Source organism: Cyprinus carpio, chromosome B8, assembly GCF_018340385.1.
Source record: "Cyprinus carpio isolate SPL01 chromosome B8, ASM1834038v1, whole genome shotgun sequence".
Taxonomy (NCBI): domain Eukaryota; kingdom Metazoa; phylum Chordata; class Actinopteri; order Cypriniformes; family Cyprinidae; genus Cyprinus; species Cyprinus carpio.
This window is the reverse complement of record NC_056604.1, coordinates 14,649,863-14,674,727: the sequence shown is the minus strand read 5'-3', so window position 1 is coordinate 14,674,727 and position 24,865 is coordinate 14,649,863. Positions and strand designations below refer to the sequence as shown.

General features: G+C 36.3%; 1 protein-coding gene and 2 long non-coding RNA genes across 3 annotated transcripts; 1 reads left to right on the top strand and 2 right to left on the bottom strand.

The window, feature by feature from the left end:
• Positions 1-4,939: 4,939 nt before the first annotated feature.
• LOC122138246 lies at positions 4,940-9,992 on the bottom strand. Its single transcript, XR_006155444.1, has 3 exons — positions 9,875-9,992; positions 9,533-9,643; positions 4,940-5,475 (listed from the first exon to the last, which is right to left on the bottom strand). It is a non-coding gene; the product is annotated as an uncharacterized LOC122138246 (long non-coding RNA).
• A 1,361-nt stretch (positions 9,993-11,353) lies between these two features.
• On the bottom strand, positions 11,354-12,809 carry LOC122138247. The gene is made up of 3 exons (XR_006155445.1): positions 12,726-12,809; positions 12,517-12,613; positions 11,354-11,635 (listed from the first exon to the last, which is right to left on the bottom strand). It is a non-coding gene; the product is annotated as an uncharacterized LOC122138247 (long non-coding RNA).
• Positions 12,810-17,597: 4,788 nt separating this feature from the next.
• Positions 17,598-22,646, top strand: LOC122138244 (perforin-1-like). The gene is made up of 3 exons (XM_042729883.1): positions 17,598-18,036; positions 18,296-18,833; positions 20,315-22,646. The coding sequence occupies exons 1-3, from the start codon at positions 18,021-18,023 to the stop codon at positions 21,336-21,338; spliced, it is 1,578 nt and encodes a 525-aa protein (XP_042585817.1). The 5' UTR covers positions 17,598-18,020; the 3' UTR covers positions 21,339-22,646.
• Positions 22,647-24,865: the final 2,219 nt, after the last annotated feature.

Genomic DNA, 24,865 nt, shown 5'->3' with positions numbered 1-24,865 from the left:
CTAGTCATTCAAAACATTTAGCAATGACAGGAGTGAGAGCAATCGGTCGATAGTCATTAAGACATGTTATCATGTTTTTTTAGTTTTTTTTTGGGACAGGCACGATGGTCATGGATTTTAGGCACATGGGTACTATACACGAGGAGAGGGAGAGGAAACAAACAGAAATCTTCATCAATCCGCCATTTGTAATTTAATTTTGCAGACCTAATGCCCCTCTTGAGACTAGCTCTGGCAGCTCTGTAAGCAGATATATCTCCTGATTTAAAAGCTGTGTCCCTCGCCCTGATCAACTGTTTAACTTCGTCTATCCATGGTTTCTCATTTGGATACACATCTTTTTGTCAACAGTGACGTTATCCACACATTAACTGACAACACAGATGAAGTAAATGTCTCTAAATCTGACTGTGGGAAAATACATTCCAATCTGTGTATTCAAAGCAGTCCTGGAGTTGGTTGATGGCAACTGCAGGCCAAACTTTAACTGTCTTACAAGTTGGTCTGGCACTGTTAACCAGGGCTTTATATGCAGGAACGAGAAACAAAAAGAGATGATCAGATTGTCCAAGAAGGGGACATGGTATAGCTTTATAGCTATATTTTCCCCACTTCAACTCTTGAGCTTGCATTTTCTTTTTGACATATATGATGTATTGTTATCCTATTTTTTTGTTCAACCTGATAGAAAATGTTGAATCATTATGTTGAATAATAAAGGACTACACACTAGTGCAGTGGTTCTCAACTGGTTTGGCCTTGGGACCCACATTTTCCCATGGTCGTCAAGCCACGACCCACTTTTATATATACAGTCATGGCCAAAAATATCTGCACCCTTGGTAAATATGATCAAAGAAGGCTGTGAAAATGAATCTGCATTGTTAATCCTTTTGATCTTTTATTTAAAAAAATTTAAAATGGGGGGGAAATATCATTATAAAATTAATGTTTTTCTCTAATACACATTGGCTACAATTAACGGCACCCTTTTATTCAATACTTTTTGAAACCTCCATTTGCCAGTTTAACAGCTCTAAATTTTCTTCTATAATGCCTGATGAGGTTAGAGATCACATGACAAGAGATCAGAGACCATACCTTCATCCAGAATCACTCCAGACCCTTTAGATTCACAGCTCCATGTTGGTGGTGCTTCTCTTCAGTTCACCACTCATTTTCTATAGGGTTCAGGTCAGGGGACTGGAATGGCCATGGCAGAATATTTGTTTTGTGCTCAGTGACCCATTTTTGTGTTGTTTTTGAGGTTTGTGTTTGGATTATTGTATGGTTGGAAGATCAAAACATGGCCCATTATATGAGTCAGTCACTTAGTGCTTTTTTTATCTGTTGGTATTTGATAGAATCCATGATGCCATGAATCTAAACAAGATGTCCAGGACCTCCAGCAGAAATATAGGCCCACAACATCAAAAATACAGCAGTATATTTCATTGTACACATGGGGCACGTTTTATCCCTGTGTTCACGAAACACATCTTGAGTGTTTGCTGCTAAAAAGCTAATTTTTAAGTTTCATCTGACCATAGAAGCCAGTCCCATTTGAAAGTTCCAGTCGTGTCTGATAACTGAATATACTGGAGTTTGTTTTTGGATGAGCTAGGAGAATTTTTCTTGAAACCCTCCCAAACAACATGTGGTGATGTAGGTGCTGTTTGACAATTTTTTTTTAAGGTTTTCTGACCCTGAGATTCAACTTATTTCTGCAATTCTCCAGCTGTGGTCCTTGAAGAGTCTTTAGCCACTCAAATGCTCCTTCTCACTGTGCATTAGGACGATATTGAGACAAGTCCTCTTCCACGCAGATTTATAACATTTTCTGTTGATTGGAAATTCTTAATTATTGCCCTGATGGTGGAAATGGGAATTTTCACTGCTCTAGCTCTTTTCTTAAAGCCATATTCTTTGGTTTTTCTCATTGTGATGGATGATTAAGGGAATTTGGGCTTTGTTTTCCCTCATATTTATATTTCTGTGAAACAGGAAACCTTGGATGGATAATTTCATGTTTATAATCTCCCTGGAGTGCTCAAAATTGTGAATATGAATGGGAATATACTTCTGAGATATTTTACTCATAAGAATTTCTAGGGGTGCCAATAATTGTGTCCAACGAGTATTTGAGAAAAACATTAATTTCATAATGATATTTCCCTCCATTTTAAATTCTTATTATCCAATGAAAGGTTAGATTTTTGTGATTTTTTTTAAAATAAAAGATCAAAAGGATTAACAATGCAGATTAATTTTCACAGCCTTCTTTGATCATATTTACCAAGGGTGCCTATATTTTTGGCCATGACTGCATAGGCCTATCTACAGTCTATATCTATCTATCTATCTATCTATCTATCTATCTATCTATCTATCTATCTATCTATCTATCTATCTATCTATCTATCTATCTATCTATATTAGGGCTGTCAGTCGATTAAAATTTTTAATCTAATTAATTACAGGGTGCTGCAATTAATTAATCTAATTAAATCGCAAACTAAATTTGTCTGTGAAAATACTGCCAAAAGACGATTTAAAGCTATTATTGTGTTTATTTATGCTAATGGCCTAACAAAGTATGGAACAGAAAAGATAATTTGAGAAAGATCTCAGTATTTTTTGTTCATGCATTGAAAATCACTATTGAACAAAACAGCTTCGTTACCAACAGTATTCAAAATACCTTCTTTATGATGTGCAAAAGAAAGTAAGTCATCCAGGTTTGAATACTAGGTTTGAATGGGCTACTGAATCATTGGTTCACACGATTCGTTCAAGATGCAGATTCATTTATAAACTAAAAACGGCTGTGTTGCATGGAGATGCACAATTCTGCTGTGGTTTTTAAGGTAATTTTTCATTGGCAAAATTGATCAAAAACACAATATTGTGTTTAAAATATTCCACAATATTAACTTATTTACTGAACTGTTGTAAAAAAAAAAAAAAAAAAAGGAAAAAAAAAAAAATTACATGTGCACTTGTGTTATGTCGTTTAATCATATATAAATGAGCCAAAAAAAAAAAAAAAAAAACCCTCACACAGGGGCATTTTTTGCCCCAGTATCTGGAATTTTAGGGCATAACTGCATTTATGGAGTTTCAGACATCCCACCCTGCAAAAACTCACTTCAGGGAGGTAGTACCCCATCCCAACTCACCCTAGGGCTGTTCGACAGGGTTCCCACACCTTGGTTAACTTCAAATTCAAGGACCTTTCAAGGATTTTCCAAGTCCAATACCCTCAAAATCAAGGACTTAATCAAGGTGTTTACAGATATGAAAAAGTTAGATTTAAGGCTTTAAGACCTTTTTAATACCACCTATATGAAATTTAAGACAAAACATCTAATGGAAATCACATTATTTTACATACGTATAATGTAATATTTAATTTGTTAAATATAAATATATATATATATATATATATATATATATATATATATATATATATATATATATATTATTACGATATACAGAAAACTTGTCAAATCAGCAGACAATATCCTATACAAAATATCGCCACAAAAGCACTGCATGACCAAGGGTGCGTCTCAATCAGCTCCCAAGTTTGTGAATCAGTAGATTGTGTACACAAATTCGATCACTGGTAAGTTCCCTGACTCACTGCAGGTTTTACGTGCAATGTCAACAGACAACATAGTAGAACATTACTGGAATTAATAAACAACAGGCAGGACCAATCTAATTTTTATATTCTCTTTAAACACATCGTTCTGTTACATTATCTTACAACATTTCAGCCAAATATTAATTATAAATGTTAATTATATGTGTTCATTACCTGTCTAGCGATGTGTGTTTATGTTGAAATATACTAAAAATTGGTTTGTCTATTCAAATCTTGTATCATGTGTCATATTTTTCGAGTTTACTTGTGTGGTTTTTGTTTCATGCTTCAGAAATGAGACGTTATTTCCGGTAAGGGGGCATAGTGAGTGGCAATGAGCATAGATTCGTGCGCGCGTGAATGTCATGGTAACACTTAACGTAATGTGTAAATGCATGTAACCAACATAAATCAAGCAAGCTAAAATGCATAGGCCACAAAGTGTTGGCAAAATAACACATTAGCGGACCAGAGGGAATAATATGATTTTTTTTTTTTTTCAGAAAACTTCTTGCACAATAAATTCAAGGACCTGTATCTATGTATGCTTGTTTTCAAAAACTTTCCAGGGCCTTGATTTATTTTTTTATTTTTTTCAGATTCACAAACTTTCAAGGACCCATGGGAATCCTGGTTCTATTTTGAAATTTTTGGTTCCTGGTTCTAGAATCAATGGGATTCGATTCTTTTCCGATTCTTGTTGTTTTTTTTTTTTTTAGATTGAAGGAACCTCTCTCACCATCAGTGGTGGAAAGAGTACTGAAAATTTGTACTTAAGTACAAGTACTGTTACATTACTGAAATAATACTCTATTACAAGTAAAAGTGCTGGTGTCAAAACAGTACTTAAGTAAAAGTAAAACAACTCAGAGTACTAGTTCCTTTTTGCCGGCGATATTTAATTACCAAAAAATATTCATATTAAAGATCTATGTCGATAATAGCAACTTTGAACAAAACCCACTTTTATCTTATTGACAAAGTACCTGAATTAGTGGTCATGATACAGGAATTTCTAACTTCAATACCTTGGTTGTATAGGAGTGGTTAAAGGGGTCATATTATGCTCTTTTACAAAGTCTTGATTTCATTTTGGGGGGTGTACTAGAACATGCTCTCATGCTTGGTGGTTTGAAAAACGCATTATTTTTCACAAAATTTACTTGATTACAATACCTTTCTCCCCAGCCTGGCACAAACGGCTCGACTAGTTCCGGGTTTGATGAAGGCCCGCTATTACGCCCCCATGCCTAGGGGTAGTAGGAAAAACTCTTATCAGGGGATAATAATACTAAGACTGGGTTGTGGTGATGGAATCCCAAGTACGAATCACTCCAGTCAATAATCAAACAGGTACACGATGTTAATCAGAATAAGTAATTAGATTTATTTAAAAACAACAAGTGAAACAAAGAGCATCTCTCCAGGGTGTCCCAGAGGCCAAAATAACAAACAAAACAAATCTAGAAAGAAAAGAAAGTAATAACTAACCTCGTCAAATAACAAAAGTAAAATACATTTTACTTCCCTAACTTCCTAACACAAAACAGAACCCAAAAAAGATAGCCAAAACAAAACGGCAGGACACCCCTTTGCTCCACGTTCTTAGTACACAAGGCTGAAAAGGAAAGAACATGATCAATAGCTTTTACACTACACTTGAAAGTGGCAAATTTGATCATCGGCCGGAGAAGGGATCCAGGAGCTCTCAACCCAGCCGCTTCCGAACCAACAATAAGCTCCTCGTTGAATGCCGGCAGCGTCCTTTTAAAGACCACGCCTTGTCTCCACCACCAATGGTGATCGTACATCCCATCAGCCGCATCCTATCAGATACCAGAGAGAGTAAGAGGGAGGAGACAGTACACAGACACACACACCACGACACTACAGGAAACGCAGGTCGTAACACCCCCGGACACAAAGAATCTACTTCTAGTAGATTTAATCAAAACTGAACGACCGTGAAAGGGCAACAGCAAGTACATTATCTTTGCCTTTTTTATAATGAATTTCCAGGTAAAAATCCTGGACAAAAAGTGAGCAACGCATGATCCAGTGATTCGAGTTCTTCATACGAGACAGGAAGACTAATGGGTTATGATCAGTAAATATGATCACCGGAAGGGAACTAGAACCAATGTTCACCTCAAAGTGTTGAAACACCATTAATAAGGCTAATGCCTCCTTCTCAATAGTGCTATAATTTAGTTGGTGTTTCAAAAACTTTTTTGAGAAGTACCCAAGAGGATGCTCAACTCCATTTTCATCATTCTGCAACAGGGACAGCACCAGCACCGGTAGCACTCGCATCAACATGCATTTTGAATGAACATTCATATTTTGGAGCAACCAAGACTGGAGAGCTACACAGAAGTGTTTTGACAGAATCAAATGCAGTTTGACACTCAGCAGTCCATTCAAAATTTTGCGAAGCACAAAGCATATTGGTCAAAGGCAACACAACATCTGAGAAGTTTTTACAAAACCCCCGATAATAACCAGTCATGCCCCAAAATCTTCTGAGTTCACGTTTCGTACGGGGCACTGCAAACTCCGCAATAGCTTGCACTTTTAGGGCAACAGGTCGAACTTGACCCTGTCCCACCCATTTCCCCAGGTAGGTAACAGTCGCCTTACCGAACTCGCGCTTAACTAAATTAAGTGTAAGAGATGCCTTTAGCAAGCGATCAAACACAATACTCAAAGTTTTCTGATGTTCATCCCATGTATTCGAATAAATCACGATGTCATCCAAGTAAGCCTTACAGCTATGAACCCCCTTTAGCACTTTATTCAACAAGCGCTGAAAGGTAGCCGGAGCGCTGCGCAATCCGAACGCTATCACCCTGTAATTCAAGAAATCATCTGGCGTAACAAAGGCAGATATTTTAGCCGCACGCTCCGTCAAGGGAACTTGCCAGTATCCCTTTAGCAGGTCTAATTTTGTGACGAAGCGCGCAGAGCCTACCTTGTCAATGCAATCCTCCATGAGTGGGAGGGGAAACGAATCTGGTTTCGTCACGGCATTTACTTTCCGGTAATCCGTGCAAAATCATTGTGTGCCGTCAGATTTAGGAACCAATAAACACGGTGAACTCCAGGCGCTAGATCTTGGTACTGCGAGACCATTCTCAACAAGGTACTTTACCTCAGCTTCCATGATTTTACGTTTAACGAGGTTCACTCTGTAAGCACTTTGCTTAATGGGTGAATGGTCACCTACATCAATATCATGTTCCAAAACTTGAGTACGAGTAGGGATATCTGAAAACAGTCCTAAAGAAGAATTAATTATCTTAATGATATCATTTCGCTGAGGGTCAGATAAATGTACCAGATGAGAATTTAAATTCTCCAGGACCATAGAATTATTCATTTTGTCACCCGAGACTAGGGTATTATGCAAGCTCAACCCATCTTCGTCAACATCGCTGTCAGAAACAGACACAGCCGAAGCTACAGGAAAGATAATGAAGCTTTTTGACTCCTCATTTTCCTCACGACTAACATACAACTTCAGCATATTTACGTGACACACACGGGATTTTCTCAGTCGTTAGGGAGTTTGAATAACATAATTCGTGTCACTTAGCTTCTTGTCAACGACGTACGGACCAGAAAATTTAGCTTGCAGTGCAGCACCCTGAACTGGCAATAAAACTAAAACTTTATCCCCCTCAGAGAATGAACGAACCACAGCAGTTTTGTCAAAACGTCTTTTCATTTTTGTCTGCGTACTCTCCAAAGCAGTCTGAGCCAGTTTACAAGCATCGTGCAGTCGCTCCCGAAAAGAACTGACATAATTCAGCAGATTACATCGGATCGTTGTTCAGATAGCCAGTTCTCTTTCAGCATCTTGAGTGGGCCCCTCACCGTATGCCCAAAAACCAATTCCGCCGGGCTAAACCCCAGTGACTCCTGAACGGTCTCACAGACAGCAAACATAAGTAAAGGCAGCCCTTCATCCCAATCCTTTCCTGACTCGACACAGTATTTACTCAACATGGACTTTAGGGTTTGATGAAACCTTTTGAGCGCTCCCTGCGTCTCAGGTCGGTATGGGCTGGACGTAACATGCGTAATCTTCAGCTGAGACAATACCTGTTTAAACAGTCGAGACATGAAATTAGTTCCCTGGTCTGTTTGGATCACTTTAGGAAAACCAAAAGTAGAGAAAAACGTAACCAGAGCTTTCACAACAGCTTTCGCTTTTAAGGAGCGTATAACAGTACCGCCTCTGGATAGCGAGTAGTCGTGCACATGAGTGTATGCAGATAGACATGCCCCGAACTAGTTCACAGTAACGGCCCAACACAGTCCAAGATTATTCGAGCGAAAGCCTCTCCCAAAACAGGAATAGGTTGAAGAGGTGCAGGACAGATGATTTGATTAGGTTTTCATACAACCTGGCACACGTGACACGAACGACAATACTGCACCACATCAGATTTAATACCAGGCCAGAAAAAATAACATAAGATTCGATAATACGTTTTAGTAATTCCCAAATGCCCAGCAACATTATCATGAGCTATGCTCAAAACCTGGTTGTGTAAACATTTCGGTACTACGAGCTGGTAAACCGTATCCCAACTTAAACCATCCGACCCTTGCTGGAGTCCACTTTCTCTTCAACACGTCACTGTCCCAAAAATATCCCACTAATTTACCTTCAATGTCCGTAAGAGTTACCGCCCTTTCCCTGCAGCACAATAAAGAAGGGTCTTTCTGCTGTTCAGCAGGGATCAGAATCTTGTCAGCAGACAGCGGCAACTCAGTGGACTCCATTTCAGCACCACTACTCATAGACAGCGCCTCAGGGTCGGGCAACTCAGATGTTACCACAGAACTCTCAGCTTTCGCTCTACCCTCGGTGGCCATGAAGGTATCTGAAAGGAACACTATAAAAAAAAAGAATAAAGAAAAAACAACCAGTGCCAAATACACAAACGAAAACACAACAAAATAAGATAGACCCTAATCTCTCCATATGACAATAACACTATCATGTAGTTTGTTTCAAGCTTTGAGTCCATAAATTATGCGTTCCCTCACTGTCTGATCAGCTCTTCACCTGCTGCAGCGGCGCTTTTCCTGGTTCAGATATCATGGCTGTTATTGGTCCCTTTACGATCGGATATTTTTATTGGCTACTGGAGTACCGTCAAAAGTTTGAATATCAATTCAAATTGTGGGTGTACTCAGTGTAATGAGTGGGGATGTTTAGTCCACAAGGAGGCAGTAATGGATTGTATAAAGTCAAGTGCATTTTCTAAGGAAGGGTGTGGCAATTTGTATATGATAAATGTTTCACGTGGAATAAAGACGCCAGCACCAGTAATTCATTATTATATTGGTTTCTTGTCTGGTTATTGAATAATACATGGTGGAGTGGGGTTTCAAGAATGCCATGGACGCAATTAAACCACCAGGCCCTTTGAAGTTGTGTGGAAATGTTGACGCAAATTGGAGGACTTTTAAGCAACAGTTTACGCTGTATGTTTTAGCTATTGCCCAACCAGAAGCTGCAGATGAATGGAAGATTGCTATGTTACTTACTATTGCTGGAGTAGACGCTGTGGAAGTATACAATACCTTAAATTTTGAAGATGAGGCAGATAAGAAGAAACTGGATAAGGTATTGGAAAAATTTGATGCTCATTGCTTGTAAAAGAAGAATAAGACATATGAGCGATATGTATTTCGAACGCGACTGCAGCATGAAGGAGAGGCTTTTGATTGCTTTCTTACCAATCTTAAGATAAAGGCAAAAACCTGTAATTTTAATGAATTAAGAGATTCCATGATTCGTGATCAGATTGTTTTTGGCATATGTGACAAGAAAGTCTGAGAAAGATTGTTACGAGAGTCTGAACTCACCCTGGATAATGCTGTTGAATTGTGCCAGTCCAGCGAATAAGCAAGTGATGCAGTTTGATGTTTCTTCAGCAACGTCCTCTCCGAATGCAGCCACAGCCATCGATGACATATCTTTCAGAGACAAGAAACGAGGTAATGCAAGAAGCTTTAAAAGCACTGAAAACGAAACATTTCTTCGTAAATGTTGTGGGAATAAACATAAGTTCAGACAATGTTCAGCATTTGGTAAACAATGTTTCCTAAATGTAATGGCCTGAACCACTTTGCAAAAATGTTCTTGTCAAAAGAATTTAAAACGGAACACAGAGTACATGTCATGGAGGATATAGATGATAGTGATACCTTGAGTGATTCCTTTTATGTGCAGATGGTTTCTGAAGAGGATGCAGCTCCAGGCGGGGCAAAAGGTGTCTCTATTGAGCATTCTGTGTGGTCCTCTAAGTGGATTGTTCCTCTTGTTAGTGGTTGCTTTTATGTTCGGGGCAAAAGGTCACTGGAACTTAATAACATTAGAGATGTGAAAGCATTGAAAGAAACCCCCCGGATTCAAAAACGCACAGTTCCCCTTAAAGCGTATCATGGGTTTGTTGTAGGTACAAGTCAAAGGAAGACACCATGGTTCCCAATGGCCTCTTCTTGTTTGTTGTGGTTCGGAATGAAATTGATTTTATGATTCTGCTATTTGTCTACAAAGCTCTTAACAACTTAGCCCCTAATTATCTCTCCGATTTACTCACCATTTACAATCCGGCTAGGTCACTCAGATCCCAAGATGGCCATCTTCTCTGAATACCACGGTCCCGCCTGCAATGCAGGGGAGACAGAGCCTTCGCAGTAGCTGGTCCTAAGCTATGGAATAGCCTGCCACTACTTGTCAGAACTGCCTCCACGTTAACCGAATTCAAATCCAGGTTAAAAACGCATCTTTTTTTTTTTTCTTTTGATTTTTAATTTATGTTTTTTTTTTTTGTTTCTTTTATTTTATTGTATTTTATTTTTATTAACTTTGTACAGCACTTTGGTTTGGAAAGGTTGGGTTTAATTTTGATTTTGTTTTTAAAATTTAAAATTGAAATTGAAATACATGCTCCTCGGCGTGTTCCTGTCCCTCTGCAAGAGCCCTTGAAGCAAGAATTGGATCGTATGATTCAATTAGGAGTCATTCAAAGGATGGAACAACCAACTGATTGGGTAAAATCCATCACATGTGTGAAAAAACCTAATGGGGAATTGATCGTATGATTCAATTAGGAGTCATTCAAAGGATGGAACAACCAACTGATTGCTATCAGTACCCACATTTGGGAAGAGATTCTTAGTGAAATTTCAGGGGGGACAATTTTTTAGTAATTGAAGGACGCATCCCAGTGTTTCTGGCAATATATTCAACTGATCTTCTGAGAGGTAGTAAATATTGCACATTTAAGCGACTTATTAAGATGATGGTTTTCTTCGTCTTCCATTTGGGATTAAGTCAGCCCCTGAAAATTTTTCTGTTCGCGCAATGGAAACACTTTTTGAAGTAACTTGAGTTGGTTTTGTGTATATATTGATGATCTTGTGCGCAGTGGGGGTCCACTCCTTGAACACCCATGATCAGCGACTATTAAAACTGGTGGAAAGAATTATCGCACATGATTAAAGTTGAACAAGAAAGAGTGTCCTGTTTGGAGTCACAAAGATAACTTCAGAAAGGTAACACGTGTGCAGCTGCAGTGGGTCCGAGGGCCTGGAGTTGGAACGTGTGTCAGATTCAGAAACATTCAAAATGTGCAGAGCAGTGGGTCCCGAGGCCTGGAGTTTGGAATTGGTATGGTACATTTCCTAGGAAAATTTCTGCCAAATCTATCTGCCAAAACTACCCATCTGAGAGCATTGTTACAAAATGACAAAGAGTTTGTGTGGTCTTTTGTAAATGTTTAAGAATGGAAGAGGTTAAAAGAGATAACCTGACTACTTAACCTGTTCTTGATTTCTTTGATTACACCCGTCCAATTAAGACCTCTACAGATGCCTCTCAGGATGGACTAGGAGCTGTGCTTCTTCAGGCTGGTGGAGATTCCTGGAAACCTGTGGCCTATGCTTCTCAGTCCCTGACGGAAACTGAAAAAAGGTTCTCTCAAATTGAAAAGGAGACTTTGGGGGTACTATTTGGCTGTAAGAAATTCCATGGATATGTTTATGGATTACCTACTTTCACAGTAGATACCGATCATAAACCATTAATATCGATAATTCAAAAGAACTTAAATGATATGTCACCTAGAATTCAACGCATGATGATGAAATTGCAAAGATATGATTTAAATCTAGTGTATACACCTGGGAAGCATATTGTGGCTGATGCATTGTCACGAGCACCGATGTCAGAGAGCAGTCACCTCAGTGAAGAAGTGGATGGACATGTGAGTACAGTGATTTCATCTTTACCATTCTCAGATGAGATGTTAAAACTTATTGAGGAGGAAACGACTAAGGATGCTGAAGTGCAGAGAGTGATTGTTTTTCTTCAACAAGGATGGATTAAAGGCAAGTGCTCACAGTATTTCCAATGAGGGCAGAACTGAGTGTGTGTAATGGCTTGTTGCGAAACAATCGAATTGTTATTCCAGTATCAATGCATCAAGATATGCTTCTTCACATACATGAAGGGCATCTTGGTATTGAAAAATGCAAGCCACGAGACAGACAAGCTGTTTATTGGCCTGCAATTAATATGCATATTGAGGAATTAATCAGTAAGTGTGATGTCTGTTTGCGTCATCACTATAAACTGACAAAAGAACCAATGCTGATTGCTGAAGTGCCTACCCAACCATGGCAAAAAGTAGGAACTGATCTGTTCCAGTTAAATGGTAAGGATTTTTTGGTAGTTTTGATTACTATTCCAATTATCCTGAAATTGAACAGCTCTGGTATACAACAACGAGTGATGTGATTAATCCCATGAAACGGGATGTGATTTTTTCCAGGCATGGAATTACCTTCATTGTGCAAAGTGATAATGGTCCTCAGTATAGTAGTCTTGAATTCAGACTGTTTGCAGAACAGTATGGCTTTAAGCATACAACGTCGAGCCCCCTTTATCCAAAGGCAAATGGAAAAGCAGAAAAAGGGGTGCAGATTGTAAAAAAAACTGTTGAAAAAAGCAGCTGCAAGTAATTCGGATGAATATCTGGCATTGTTGAATTACCGTTCCTCCCCACTTGGTTGTGGGTTATCTCCTGCCGAACTACTGATGAACCGTTAACTGCGTGACACATTGCCAAAGTTGTCTTTTAAAAAAGAGAAAAGAAAAGTTTTGACATTGAAAGAGATGCAACATCAGAAAACAGAAATAATTTTTGATAAAGGGATCTCGGCAACTGATACCTCTTTCTGAGGATGTGGTTAGAGTTGAGGAGCCAACAAGATGGAGAAAGAAAGAAAGTGTTGTTCTAAAAGAAGAAAATCCAAGGTCATATCTTGTTCAAACAGAGAATGGGCAAGTGCTACTGAAATCGGAAGGAGTTTGCTGAAGTCTGCAGAAATCTGCAAGTCAAATATAGAACTGTCTCCCTTGGATGTGCTAACTTCTCATGAATAAATGCCCTCTGTTGCTGTGTCTCTTCCTGTTGCTGAGTCTCCTTCTGAGACTCAGCAACAGGACTAAAAAAAAAAAAAAGAAGAGATGAGAGAAATGTGGTCTTATTGTAAATGGTAAAATGGAGCAATTGATTGTTTTGGTGTTGGACTAGTGTCTAGTGTGAACTGTTAAGTAGGTAATGTTATTTATTCAAGGAAAAGGGATGTAATGAGATGTTTAGTCCACTAGGTGGCAGTAATGGATTGTATAAAGTCAAGTGCATTTGCTAAGGAGGGGTGTGGTAATTTGTATATGATGAATGTTCCACATGGAATAAAGATGCCAGCAATTCCTCATTATATTGGTTTCTTGTCTGGTTATTGAATAATACACTCAGTAACGAGCTATGATTTAAAGGTCATGTGACCTGATGACATCACAACTGGTCTACTTTGTTCACACGCATTTCCTTTCTATCATACAGGAGTCGGATTGCTAAAAAAATAACAATTGGTCTAATTTTGATAAATTTTCCCGTCATACAAATCTATTAAACTTCCTGGTCATGTGACCTGATGACATCACAACTGGTCTACTTTGTTCAAACGCATTTCCTTTCTATCATACACGAGTCGGATTGCGAAAATAAAAATTGGTCTAATTTTAATGAATTTTTCCATCATACAAATCTATTAAACTTCCTGGTCATGTGACCTGATGATGTCACACCAGCTGTAAGATCTTCACTCAATCCTGACAAATTTGAATTTTGGAAATATGATTATGTGTATTTTTGATGAATTTTTGAAATATTTAAATCTATATAACTTCCTTGGCATGTGACCATTGCCACACCCCCTGTATTATATTCATAAATATTGGTCAAACACCTCTCATGCAGTTGTTTGTGGAAATTTGTCTCAAACATATATATATATAAAAATGTATATATATTAGAATTTGTGTGTGTGTATATACCATAGACTGTATAAAAACACATACAGTCACGGCCAGAATTATTGACACCCTTGGTAAACATGAATCTGTGTTGTTAATGCTTTTGATCTTTTAATTAATTTTTTTTTTTTTTTATAAAATTTGGGTTGGGATTGATTACTTACATAGATATGATTGGTGAGTTATATATGTATTATGTATATTCCCATTCATATTTGCATTTTTTTTAGCACACCAGGGTGACTAGGAGCATGAAATTATCCATCTATGGCTTCCTGTTTCACAGAATTATAAATATGGGTCCCACTTTATATTGTGTACCTAATACCTTTGTACTTAATGTAACTAGATGTGTACACAGTATATAACCACAGTGTAAGTACACATTGGTATCTACAGCTCTAATGTTTGTGTAACTACACATATGTAACAACCCACTGAATGGTATGTGTAAGTACAAATGTGTTACAGGATGGTATGTGTAAGTACAAATGTGTTACAGGACATTGGTAACAACCCTTTTTGTTAATGAAAGTTCAAATGTTAAAGAAAGCGTACACTTTATATTAGATTTATCATGTAATTACTCTGATGTTACACAGCAGTGGGCAGTAAGTTAGGCTTTACATATAAATTGTCGTTGGTGTCCAGAATGTTACACTTTATATTAAGTGGACAGTTCCTGAGGAGTTACAATGTAAGTACACTGGTATTACATTTGTACACCAACTCCACCCCCTGGATCCTATTTCCACCCCTAAACCTACCCATCTCCACCCCTGGATCAAATGGTTCCAATTACTCTTAAACATATTGTTTTTACAAAATGGGGGGTACATCCTTTGACAGCACAGCTGGGCATTGGTATGACAGCAGTGATCTTTTTGGGACCTCTCCAAATTTAGAAGATACCATGGTTAGAGCAGACGTTCTATCGACTATCTCTATCGGTGGTCGTGGACGAAGGAAAATGAGGGATTCCGCTCCAGCAATGACTTCATTGTCAGGTAAATGTCCTAAAAAATGTTCTGGGTTAGTGTTTTAATTGTTACCTAATGTGAAAATGTGTTTTATTAGTATTTGGATATTACCAGATGGTTGCACAAACTTTTTCCAGCAGCACAAGAACACGAATATGCTGCCATTTGAGTTGGGGTGTTGGCTTCAAGTGTGATCTGAAGAAAGTGATAGAAAGACTTTTATATATTTCACACCTTTATTTAACCATTGTGCGCTGTTCAGTTAGGGTGTATAATGTGGCTGTTTGGGGTCTCTTGAGACCCCAGACAGTAAAATATGGTTTTATAACAATCATGAATTGTAACATCACTCACTTTAATGTTTTTACTACACAGTTGGTATGGTATTTTTGTTTAAACATTTTTTGTCTTAATTAAAAAAAAAAAAAAAGTATTATATGTTTATATTAAATGTTTATATAAAATAAATATGTAGTTACCTTTAAAGTATATCTACATTTCTTGCTTTCATTCATGGTGATATGAAACATGTGCCATACTTTAGTGGTAGATTTCTGCCATTTACTGGAAAACATTTAAAATTAGAATTTTAAACTAAGACACTAGATGAACATCCTGAGTGACTTTATTACACTTATATACAACCAGACATTCCAGTTTCTGTTTTGGTTTTGTGTGTGTAGATTTAAGTGTGAAGAAAGTCATAAAGTGTCATGTCATTTAGATGAAGGCAACACTATTTTTTTTTTTTTTTTTTTTAATTTAAGCAAATATCATTTGGGGTCCTGAAATACATTGAACACTGCACAGAGGTTAAAATGACCATTGCTACATAAATAAAATATCACTAAGCACAGAATTTTTTTTTTTTTGAATCCCATTTTCTTTTTTTTGAATCCTAAATGCAGAAGGTGCTTCCTTACTAAATTATACAGTTACTGTTGCTATGGACTGTGAGATAACTAACAGGCTACATCGGAAACCATTTTGTTATCAAAAAAGGTATTATTCAACTAAATCCTGTATGTATTTACCTCAAGCTGATGTGGTTCTTCATGCTTTCTTAACGACCTATAACATCTGGCCCTAATTAATTACAGGAACACTTTTTGTAAGTGAAGAAAACAAAAATAACGACTTTATTCAACAATTCCTTTGTCAACAGTCTCCTCTGTGTCTCTCCATATGATGCACTGTTTCTACATGTATTTAGCTTTGATTTGAAAGAAAACAGTGTATCCTTGTGGCACTGATGATACAGAAGAGCATACGCAGCATACGTTGGTATGGAGAGACACAGAGGAGACTGTTGACAAAGGAATTGTTGAATAAAGTCGTTATTTATGTTTTCTTCGCTTACAAAAAGTGTTCCCGTCACTTCATATAACCCAGATTGCATGTCTGATGGCAGATGGAGTATTCTGACAACAATTTTCATACCTTTTATCGAAATTTGGGTTTTTGTTTATTTGGATGTCTATGTGTGATTCGTATGCTTTTCTTTTTTTATCCTAGATATTTTAAATTTTGTTTAGTTGTCTATGGGAGATTCTATGGGCTTTGGGTTTACATGGGGGTAAGTGATTAATGACAAAATTTTCATTTTGGGGTGCAGTATCCCTTTAAGGCCAGGTACACAGAGCGACAGAGAGACGTGGGAACCGGATTTAAACGCAAGTGCATTGGTTAAGGTAGGAAGACATTCCAATATCGGTCCTCTCAGAGTGAGTCTTCTCAAAAACAGGACAAATAATCACAGAGAGGAGAAATCGCATCAGCACATCCAAGCTGTGGCATCTGAAATTTCTGAATGCCAACCTGCACTAAAGACTAAAGTGTCTTAATGTTAAGACTTTTGCCTTTATTTATTTGTTTTCTGTGGTTCTGTGTTTAATTCTGTGTAAATATGTTCAATTAAAGTTTTATTAAAATGTTAAATAATAGTATCTGTATATTTTTTTTGTAACAAAAAACAAAACAAAAAACAAAACAAAAAAACATAAAAATAAGTTTTTTATGAAAACACCAAATAAAAATTGCTTACCAACACACAAATCATTCACAATTGGCTAAAATAGAAGGCTCAGAGTGATACTAAATGAAGAGCCATTTGGGAGCCGTAAGAGCCGGCTCTTCTAAGGGAGCCGAGCCAAAACTTCCGATCCGAACTTCCCATCACTAGGCAACACTGTAATCAGTTCCTCAATAATCTTTTTGAACAAATTGATTTGTTGACTTACTCATAATAAACAAAAATGTATTGACTTAATGACGTAACCGCACTGACTGAAAAATCCCAACTAACACCTTTCTGTTTGACATTAAAATTAATTTAATTAATTATCTTATTTTTTTAATTAATTAATTAAATATATATATTTTTTTCAGGCATTTACATGGACTGTTGTAATGTTAAATTTGGTATTTTCCTCCATAAAATGTATATACTAAAATAAATAAATAAATAATACATGACATTAGTGTGTTTCCATATATCCAAAATCTTATGACTTTTCCATGCAATGTGCTAATGAGTAGGCCTATGATTTTCATTTCATAATATCCATAGTCTTACATTCAACTGCAATTAAAAAGGAATATGCTACATTTTGTCATCCACGTGTCCTGTTTGATTAATCTTGACCTTGCACTTCATCTTCAGTTCCCTCATGCGATGTCTCATGAGAACCCTCCCCCACAGCACAGCTGGTATTCACAAAAAAAAAAAAATTCTAAACAAAACCAGTCAGTGGATGAAATCTGTCCAGCACAGAAGAAAAGGGCTGACAGGAAGACACTCCCTTCGACAAATGCCACAGACTCAGTTTTCACAGTGCTTCTTTTTAGCATTAGCATTCCAGAAAGTGACTCTGACTCAGCAAAAACATTTCATGAAGAAACTGTAATTTGAAAAGAAGAACAGAGAAAGGGATTTTTCAGAAGTAGGTCAACATGGTGGTATAACACAGCTGGAACAGACTGCTGCATGAAAGCTACTTTTGGTAGGTAAAACTTGGTGAGCTGATGTTTTTTTATAACAGATAATATATTTAAAGCAGATTTCAATGCCATAAATAATGCAAACTGCATTCTGGACTTTGATAATGCAATTTCTACAATACTATTCTTACATTATTATGATTATGATTATTATTATTATTATTATTATTTAAACTTTGCATGTATATTGCCTCATAAATGGTTTTCCATCTTAGAAATAATGAAGTATTAGCATTTGAACCCTCTGCATTTTCTCTTTAGACATCATCATGGAGACAAATCATTGTGTTTTCCACATGTTTTTCTGCATTTCTCTGATCTTGACACACTGGCACAAGGGTTCAGCTTGCCATACAGGCTCTCAGGCAGAATGTGAGAAAGCTCCATTTGTGCCTGGTTACAACCTGGTGGGTGAAGGCTTTGATGTTGTCACGATGCGCCGTAAAGGTGCCTTTTTGATCAATGTCAAGTCACACATGGATAATGGCACTTGTACTGTCTGCAAGAACCGCTTTCAGGGAGGGCAGATGCAGAAACTTCCCTCGGTTGTGAGGGACTGGCGTCCCTTCAGCCGCTGCAGCAAACAGCTATCTAGTGCTCTTCATCATTCTGTCGACTCCCTAATGAAGAGTTCAACATCACTCATCAATAACAACTGGGAAATGGACCTTAGCCTGGATGACATAGGGAAGGTAATTTTTGGAGGGAGCCGTTCAGATATTGCTAAATTTGCCCAATCTCAGAATGCAATGGATAAGGCGACATTTGCCCTCCATGAGCTCAGCTGCACATATTACAGGTAATATGAGTTTATGACACATTTTGCATTGTATTTGTAATGACTTTTTAACTTCTCCACAGAATGATGACAGTCTGACCATTTCTCAGTATCTCTGAATATGCGTACAATATTGTTAGATGATTTGATAACTGAGAAAGCGCATAGGCCTACAATTAATGATTTTTATCCTGTTACATACTTTGCATTTATTTAGCGGTCTCATATCTCATCTACGGTGGGCAAATTTAAATCTAAGAATTCCTAAATAACATATAAATTAGTCCGTTAAGGATACCTTCTGTTAAGGTTTAAGATGTCAAAGTGACTAATTTCAAATGATATATCATATAATAATACACATAATAATAAAAGTTTTAAAAATATTTCAAATATAAAAAAAAATAAAATAAAAAAAAACAGCAAAAATCCATCTTCTAAACCATGTCTTTAACCAAATACACCTTGAAACCATATATTTTGTGTTTTAGAACTGGCAGGGTGGATTTTGTTGGAAATTGCATGCATACATCATTCATCGGCGAGTATCACGTCATATTCACAGACAGGACTCATTAAGTTAAACGTTTTGTGTCACAAACAATAATTGTTTGGACCATGGATCATTAAAAAGGCAGGCCTCTGGGGAATCATAAAAAAATGTTATTCATTTGTCCGCCTACTCTAATAAGATGGTGTGTACAACTCTAATCATTCATCCACACAGACAAGCAGACAGAGCCAAAGCACAACAAAAACAAAGTTATTCCACAAGATGCATGCAATTTCTTTTTTTACCTGCTAGGGAGCGCAAGGCTATATTAAGTGTAGACAAAAATAGCCTATCAGAGCAGGTGTCAACTACAAGCATAGTTGTTAACAATTTTTAAAAGAATCAATTTCTTTGGTACTGTCTTTTAAAATGCAGTGAAATTCATACATGTTGAATCCAAAGAGATACACAAAACAGAAGCTCAACTGCAGACAGTTGACCTTAGGCAACTCAGTTTTTTAACGATAAAGGGACTTGAGAATACCAGCTTGATATTATTAAAAAGTAATACATTTAAATGTATTTCAAGTTAACTCTTGTTGGCTGTTCAGAGACAGTAACATATTTGAAGGCTCATAAGATCCTAATGTAGTTTAAAGGAAGCAGCAGTGCAAGTAGCTGGTTAATTTAATATCAGTGTAATTTTTCCTTGTGAGACTTGGGATTGCGTATTATAAGGAAGATACATTATCTCAAAGATGCTTAGATTAGCATCTATTCCTCATCTGACCAAACAATTTAGTCCTAAATCACTTGAAAAGTCAGCCAAATCATGGTTTTGACTAAAAAACAAACCCAGAGCATGATTAATATAGGTACTTTCTTATCACCTCATTGATCAAATTACTGTCAAAAACACTGAAAAAGAAAACTTCATGCTAAGTACAGTTTTATTTAGAAACCACAGCCAGAATCTGCTGACAGATGACTCGTTGTTGTTCATTTGCAGTTACAGAGTTACAGACCACCCAGAGGTCAGCACTGAATTCTCAAAACACCTCCAGCGACTTCCGACACAATATGATGAGGAAACAAAACCCCTTTACCGAAGAACTATAGATACTTACGGCACTCACTACATACGTCAAGTCCATCTGGGAGGGCGAGTGAGGCGAGTCACGGCTTTTCGAACTTGTCTTGCAACCCTGAAGGGCTTCTCAGAGACTGATATCAAGAACTGCCTGAACATTGAATTAAAGATGACTTTGGGATTCCTTCCAGCTAATGCCTCACTTTCCAACAAATGCTCTCAAATTCTTAAAGATAACATGAGCATGGGATTCTACCAGGGTTTCATGACACACAAGATAGAGGTGATGGGAGGTGAAAAATACTTTCCAGACCTAGTTTTAAACCAAAGCCCAGCTGAAGTATACTCAAATTGGATGATGAGCTTGCATGACAATCCTGAAGTCATATCATATGCAATTTTCCCTCTCCATCATCTGGTGGCTGATCCTGAGGTTAGTGCCAATCTAAAAAGAGCAGTAACTGCTTATATTGAAGAGAACATGCTTTCTGTAAATCACAAAGAGAATCAAGGATGCTCACAAACACCAAATCTGGACCACAATTGCTGTCCTATGCGAGCTGCCCGTGGCAAGTTAGTAGTGTTTGTGCAGAGAGCTGCAGGCCTGAAAGCAGATCTCTTCACACGTACTGACGGTTACGTGAAAGTCTGGTACAACCTCATGTATGAGGAGACTGAGGTGGTTATGGACAATAATGATCCCGAATGGAACATCAGCTATGATTTTGGATCAATTGAGTTTGGTCATGAACTCATATTTGAGGTTTGGGACAGTGATGTCATTTATAATGACATAGTGGGGAGATGTGTGGTCAGCCCTGAACGTGGAACTCATTCACACAGCTGTAAATTAAAGAGAGGCATCCTGTATTTCACCTACAATGCATCTTGTGATGCTCATCTAACTGGACCCAGGTGTAGTAGATATTCACCAAAACCATAAGACCTTGTATTTATATAGAACAAATGATACAAAAAGAATATTAAGCATATTTATAATGAAGAATATTTATGCTTATTGCTTTTAAGATAGTTGTATAGACATGTATAGAAAAAAACACAAATAATTTTTTTTTTTTTTTTTTGTAATATATAAGTAGTATAGTGTTCAAATGAAACTTCATATTTTGAAATCTCTTGTGGAAAAAGAAGATGACTATAGAGGTTTTAGATGTTTTTTTTTCAAGACTAATAGATTTCAGAAGATTATTACTGCATTTGTTCTACTACTACAGAAATTAGTTTTGCTTTCAATGGTCTAATTCCTGTGTGTGTTTGTGGTTATGTATTGCAAAGTGAAAAGTATAAGATCTTTTCATGTTCTGTAACAGATAATTCATAAATCAAAACTGTCTACGGGTTCAATGAAGACGGTACACAATGACATTTCAATACATAAGACAGAAAATTCTGTGCTGTGTTTATCATGCCAAGGTCACTGTTAATTTCCCACGGAACACACAGTTATTAAATATAAAATAATAATAATAATATAATAATAATAAATATCTGTCAGAAATGCAAATGGAAAATGGTCTTTCATTTTGTTTAGTTGTTTTTTTCCCAGACCAAAAGCTAGACTAAGAACATCACAGAGGCCGCACAATATTCTCCAAACAGGTATCCAAAAGAAAACAGAGGTTAGACACAAATAGCTGTAACAAATATTCTCAAATCCTTGAAGATAACATGAGCAGGGCTTCGTGACACACAAGATAGAGTTGTTGAGGGGTGAGAAATACTTTCCATACCATTGTTTTAACCAAAGCCCAGCTAAAGCATACTCAAACTGGATGATGAGCTTGCATGTCCATCCTGATGTTATATATGCATTTTCCCAATTTATCGTCTGGAGGAGGATCCTGAGTTTAGATAGAAACTAGAAAAATGAAAACTTTAGCATTCTACCATAGCAAACAATACACAAACGGATAGGACATAAACTGAAAAATAGATGATGGTTTTAATTTCACCCAGGTGAACAAACAACACACAAAAGGAGAAGACTTCAAATAAAAAAGGCATGATGAATAGGATTAATGTGATCAGATAACATTGATTTAAGTTTGACCTCAAAAATGCTATAACGAGAGTTTGTATGTCTTTTTGAAGGATTGTCAACATTACTGTGAAATATGAAAAGAACTTTTGTGTTTTTCTAAGTTAGACTTTAAAATAATTGAGAGAAAATAAGTTTTTAAAGCTCCCCATATAGTTTAACAAATGTGTGAAAACATTGTGGAAAGATGAACATTTTTATATTTTTGAAAATGTTTTGGAAAGTTGTGGATTTTTGGGGGTTTTGTCTTTTTTTTGCCCAATATTTACTGTATTCTATCCTTTATGAAATATGTGGGTTGTGTAATATACTCTTTTGTGTTCCTCAAAAAGACGTCACCAGGGGTGCGGCCATTGCATACAGATATTGGATGTGTTGACATGAGGGTAAGTCATTCCAAATGATTACAGAAAATACTAAATTATTTTACTATATTATTCATAAAAATGTAGTAGCCTAACTTGTTAGATCAGTTCATTTGTTTATGTTTGTTTGTGTGTTAATATGGTTTGGTTTTTTTGTATTTTTTTATTGTTTTATTGGAATTACATAATTCCTTTGAAGCAAATTTGACTGACGGCTGCCCAAATCAGGACTAGGTGACAGTTTATTGAGAGTAATGTACCAACTCTCTCAATGCTACACACTTTAAAACGTTCCCTAGACATATTTATTCTGTTAATACAACTGCACCGCTATTTAATAGTGTGGTCCAGAAGGTTGTAACAACAGCCATTTGGCTACTCTCAGTATTTGTATGACTGCTTCCGCATCAATGACAGGATAATTGCTTTTCCTGTAATTTAGTCTACAGTGGTAAGGAACAAATACAAATGAGATATTTCAGGGATACGTCTTGTCGCAAATTTTGCCATTTTTAAATCTTCTTTTGTGTGTTCCTTGAAGCAGACGAATATGAGTAAATATTACATTAAAGTATTATATAGTTTTGGATGTGTTCAATATTACATTAAAGTTTTATAAATTGGTTTTTTTTTATTAAAGTTATTTGAATGTATGTCTGGTAAATACTTATTAGGGTTGTAACAACAGCAGAATTGCAACTTTTCAGTCACCCCAATTTGTATTTAAACTTGCTTTTGATTTGTAATTTTGTCACAATATTAACATTAAGTAATACGATGTGTAAACAACAAAAGATCTTTTTTTTTGTTTCATCTGGTTCAAATTAAAAGTAATACGATAAGATCTTTTTTTTGTTTCAGGTTCAGTGAAACCTCATACCCTGATTTGACAATATAAAAAAACTTACATTTGATTTGATGTATATATATATATATAATCAAAACAAATTTTCGCTCTGAGAAAAATATATTTTATTTACATTACAATGATTTAAACTTTGTATTGATTTGAACAGTATGGATAAAACACTAATCAGTAATATGTGATTTTTTTTTTGAATAGCTTAATATTCCTGATCTGTATTTTTAAAATCTTTAAAATAAAAATCTTTATTGTGTGCAAGATATCATTATTGATGTTTTGTACTCAAAAGCTGATACAATCCCTATATAATTGTTGATAATTATAATAATAATAATGATTATTATCATCATTATTATTATTATTATTTGTAGTAGTAGTAGTGGTATATTATTGTTGTTGTTGTTGATGATTATATACTGTATAAGCTAGTACTCTGTGATACTATATATGATATACAGTAGTGGCCAAAATTATTAGAACAATAGTATCTTCACCAGCTAAAAAAAGTTTTTTTTTTGTTTGTTTGTTTGTTTTAGACCTACCCAACAAGCTACCTGAAAAACTATGCACTAGTGCACCTATGGCAAAAGTTGCTTTAAACAAAAAGGATGGTTGGTAAAAATGTTTGTTTATTTATTTAGTTAAATGTTAGTTGATTGATAAAGAATATTTATGGATTTATGTTTTTGTTTTTGTCATCATTTTAATTTTACAGTTTTTTTTTTAAGTGAGTGAATAATTTATTTGGTACTGTAGCTTTGCAGGTAGGTTTCTTGAAGCACCTTGGAGACGATGCCACAGTTCTTCTGGATTTAGTCTGTCTCAGTTTGTTCTGTTTTTTTCATGTCATTCCAGACAGACTGGATGATGAGGATGAGATCAGATCTTTGTGTGGAGCACTGGCTGTTGTCAGACTCCTTGCGGAAAAACTAAAATTTCACTGGATTATTACAATTAATGACAAAATTATTGTTTAGAAATGTAAACTGATATACTGATACACTACAGCAAAAGATAAAATAACTGACTTAAAACCATTTTTATCTGGTGAAAATAACTACTAGTATTGTATTAATTTTGACCACCACTTCATTTAAAATAGGTTTCAAAACTCTCAAGTTCTACTTTCTTCCTTCTGTTAACTTTTTTTCCCCGTAATTTTTTTTAATGTTTACTGTTTT

Excerpts from the sequence above, each read along its gene's own strand:
- LOC122138244 (XM_042729883.1), top strand. Across the intron at positions 18,834-20,314 it reads CTCAGCTGCACATATTACAG|TTACAGAGTTACAGACCACC; the intron begins GTAATATGAGTT and ends GTTCATTTGCAG.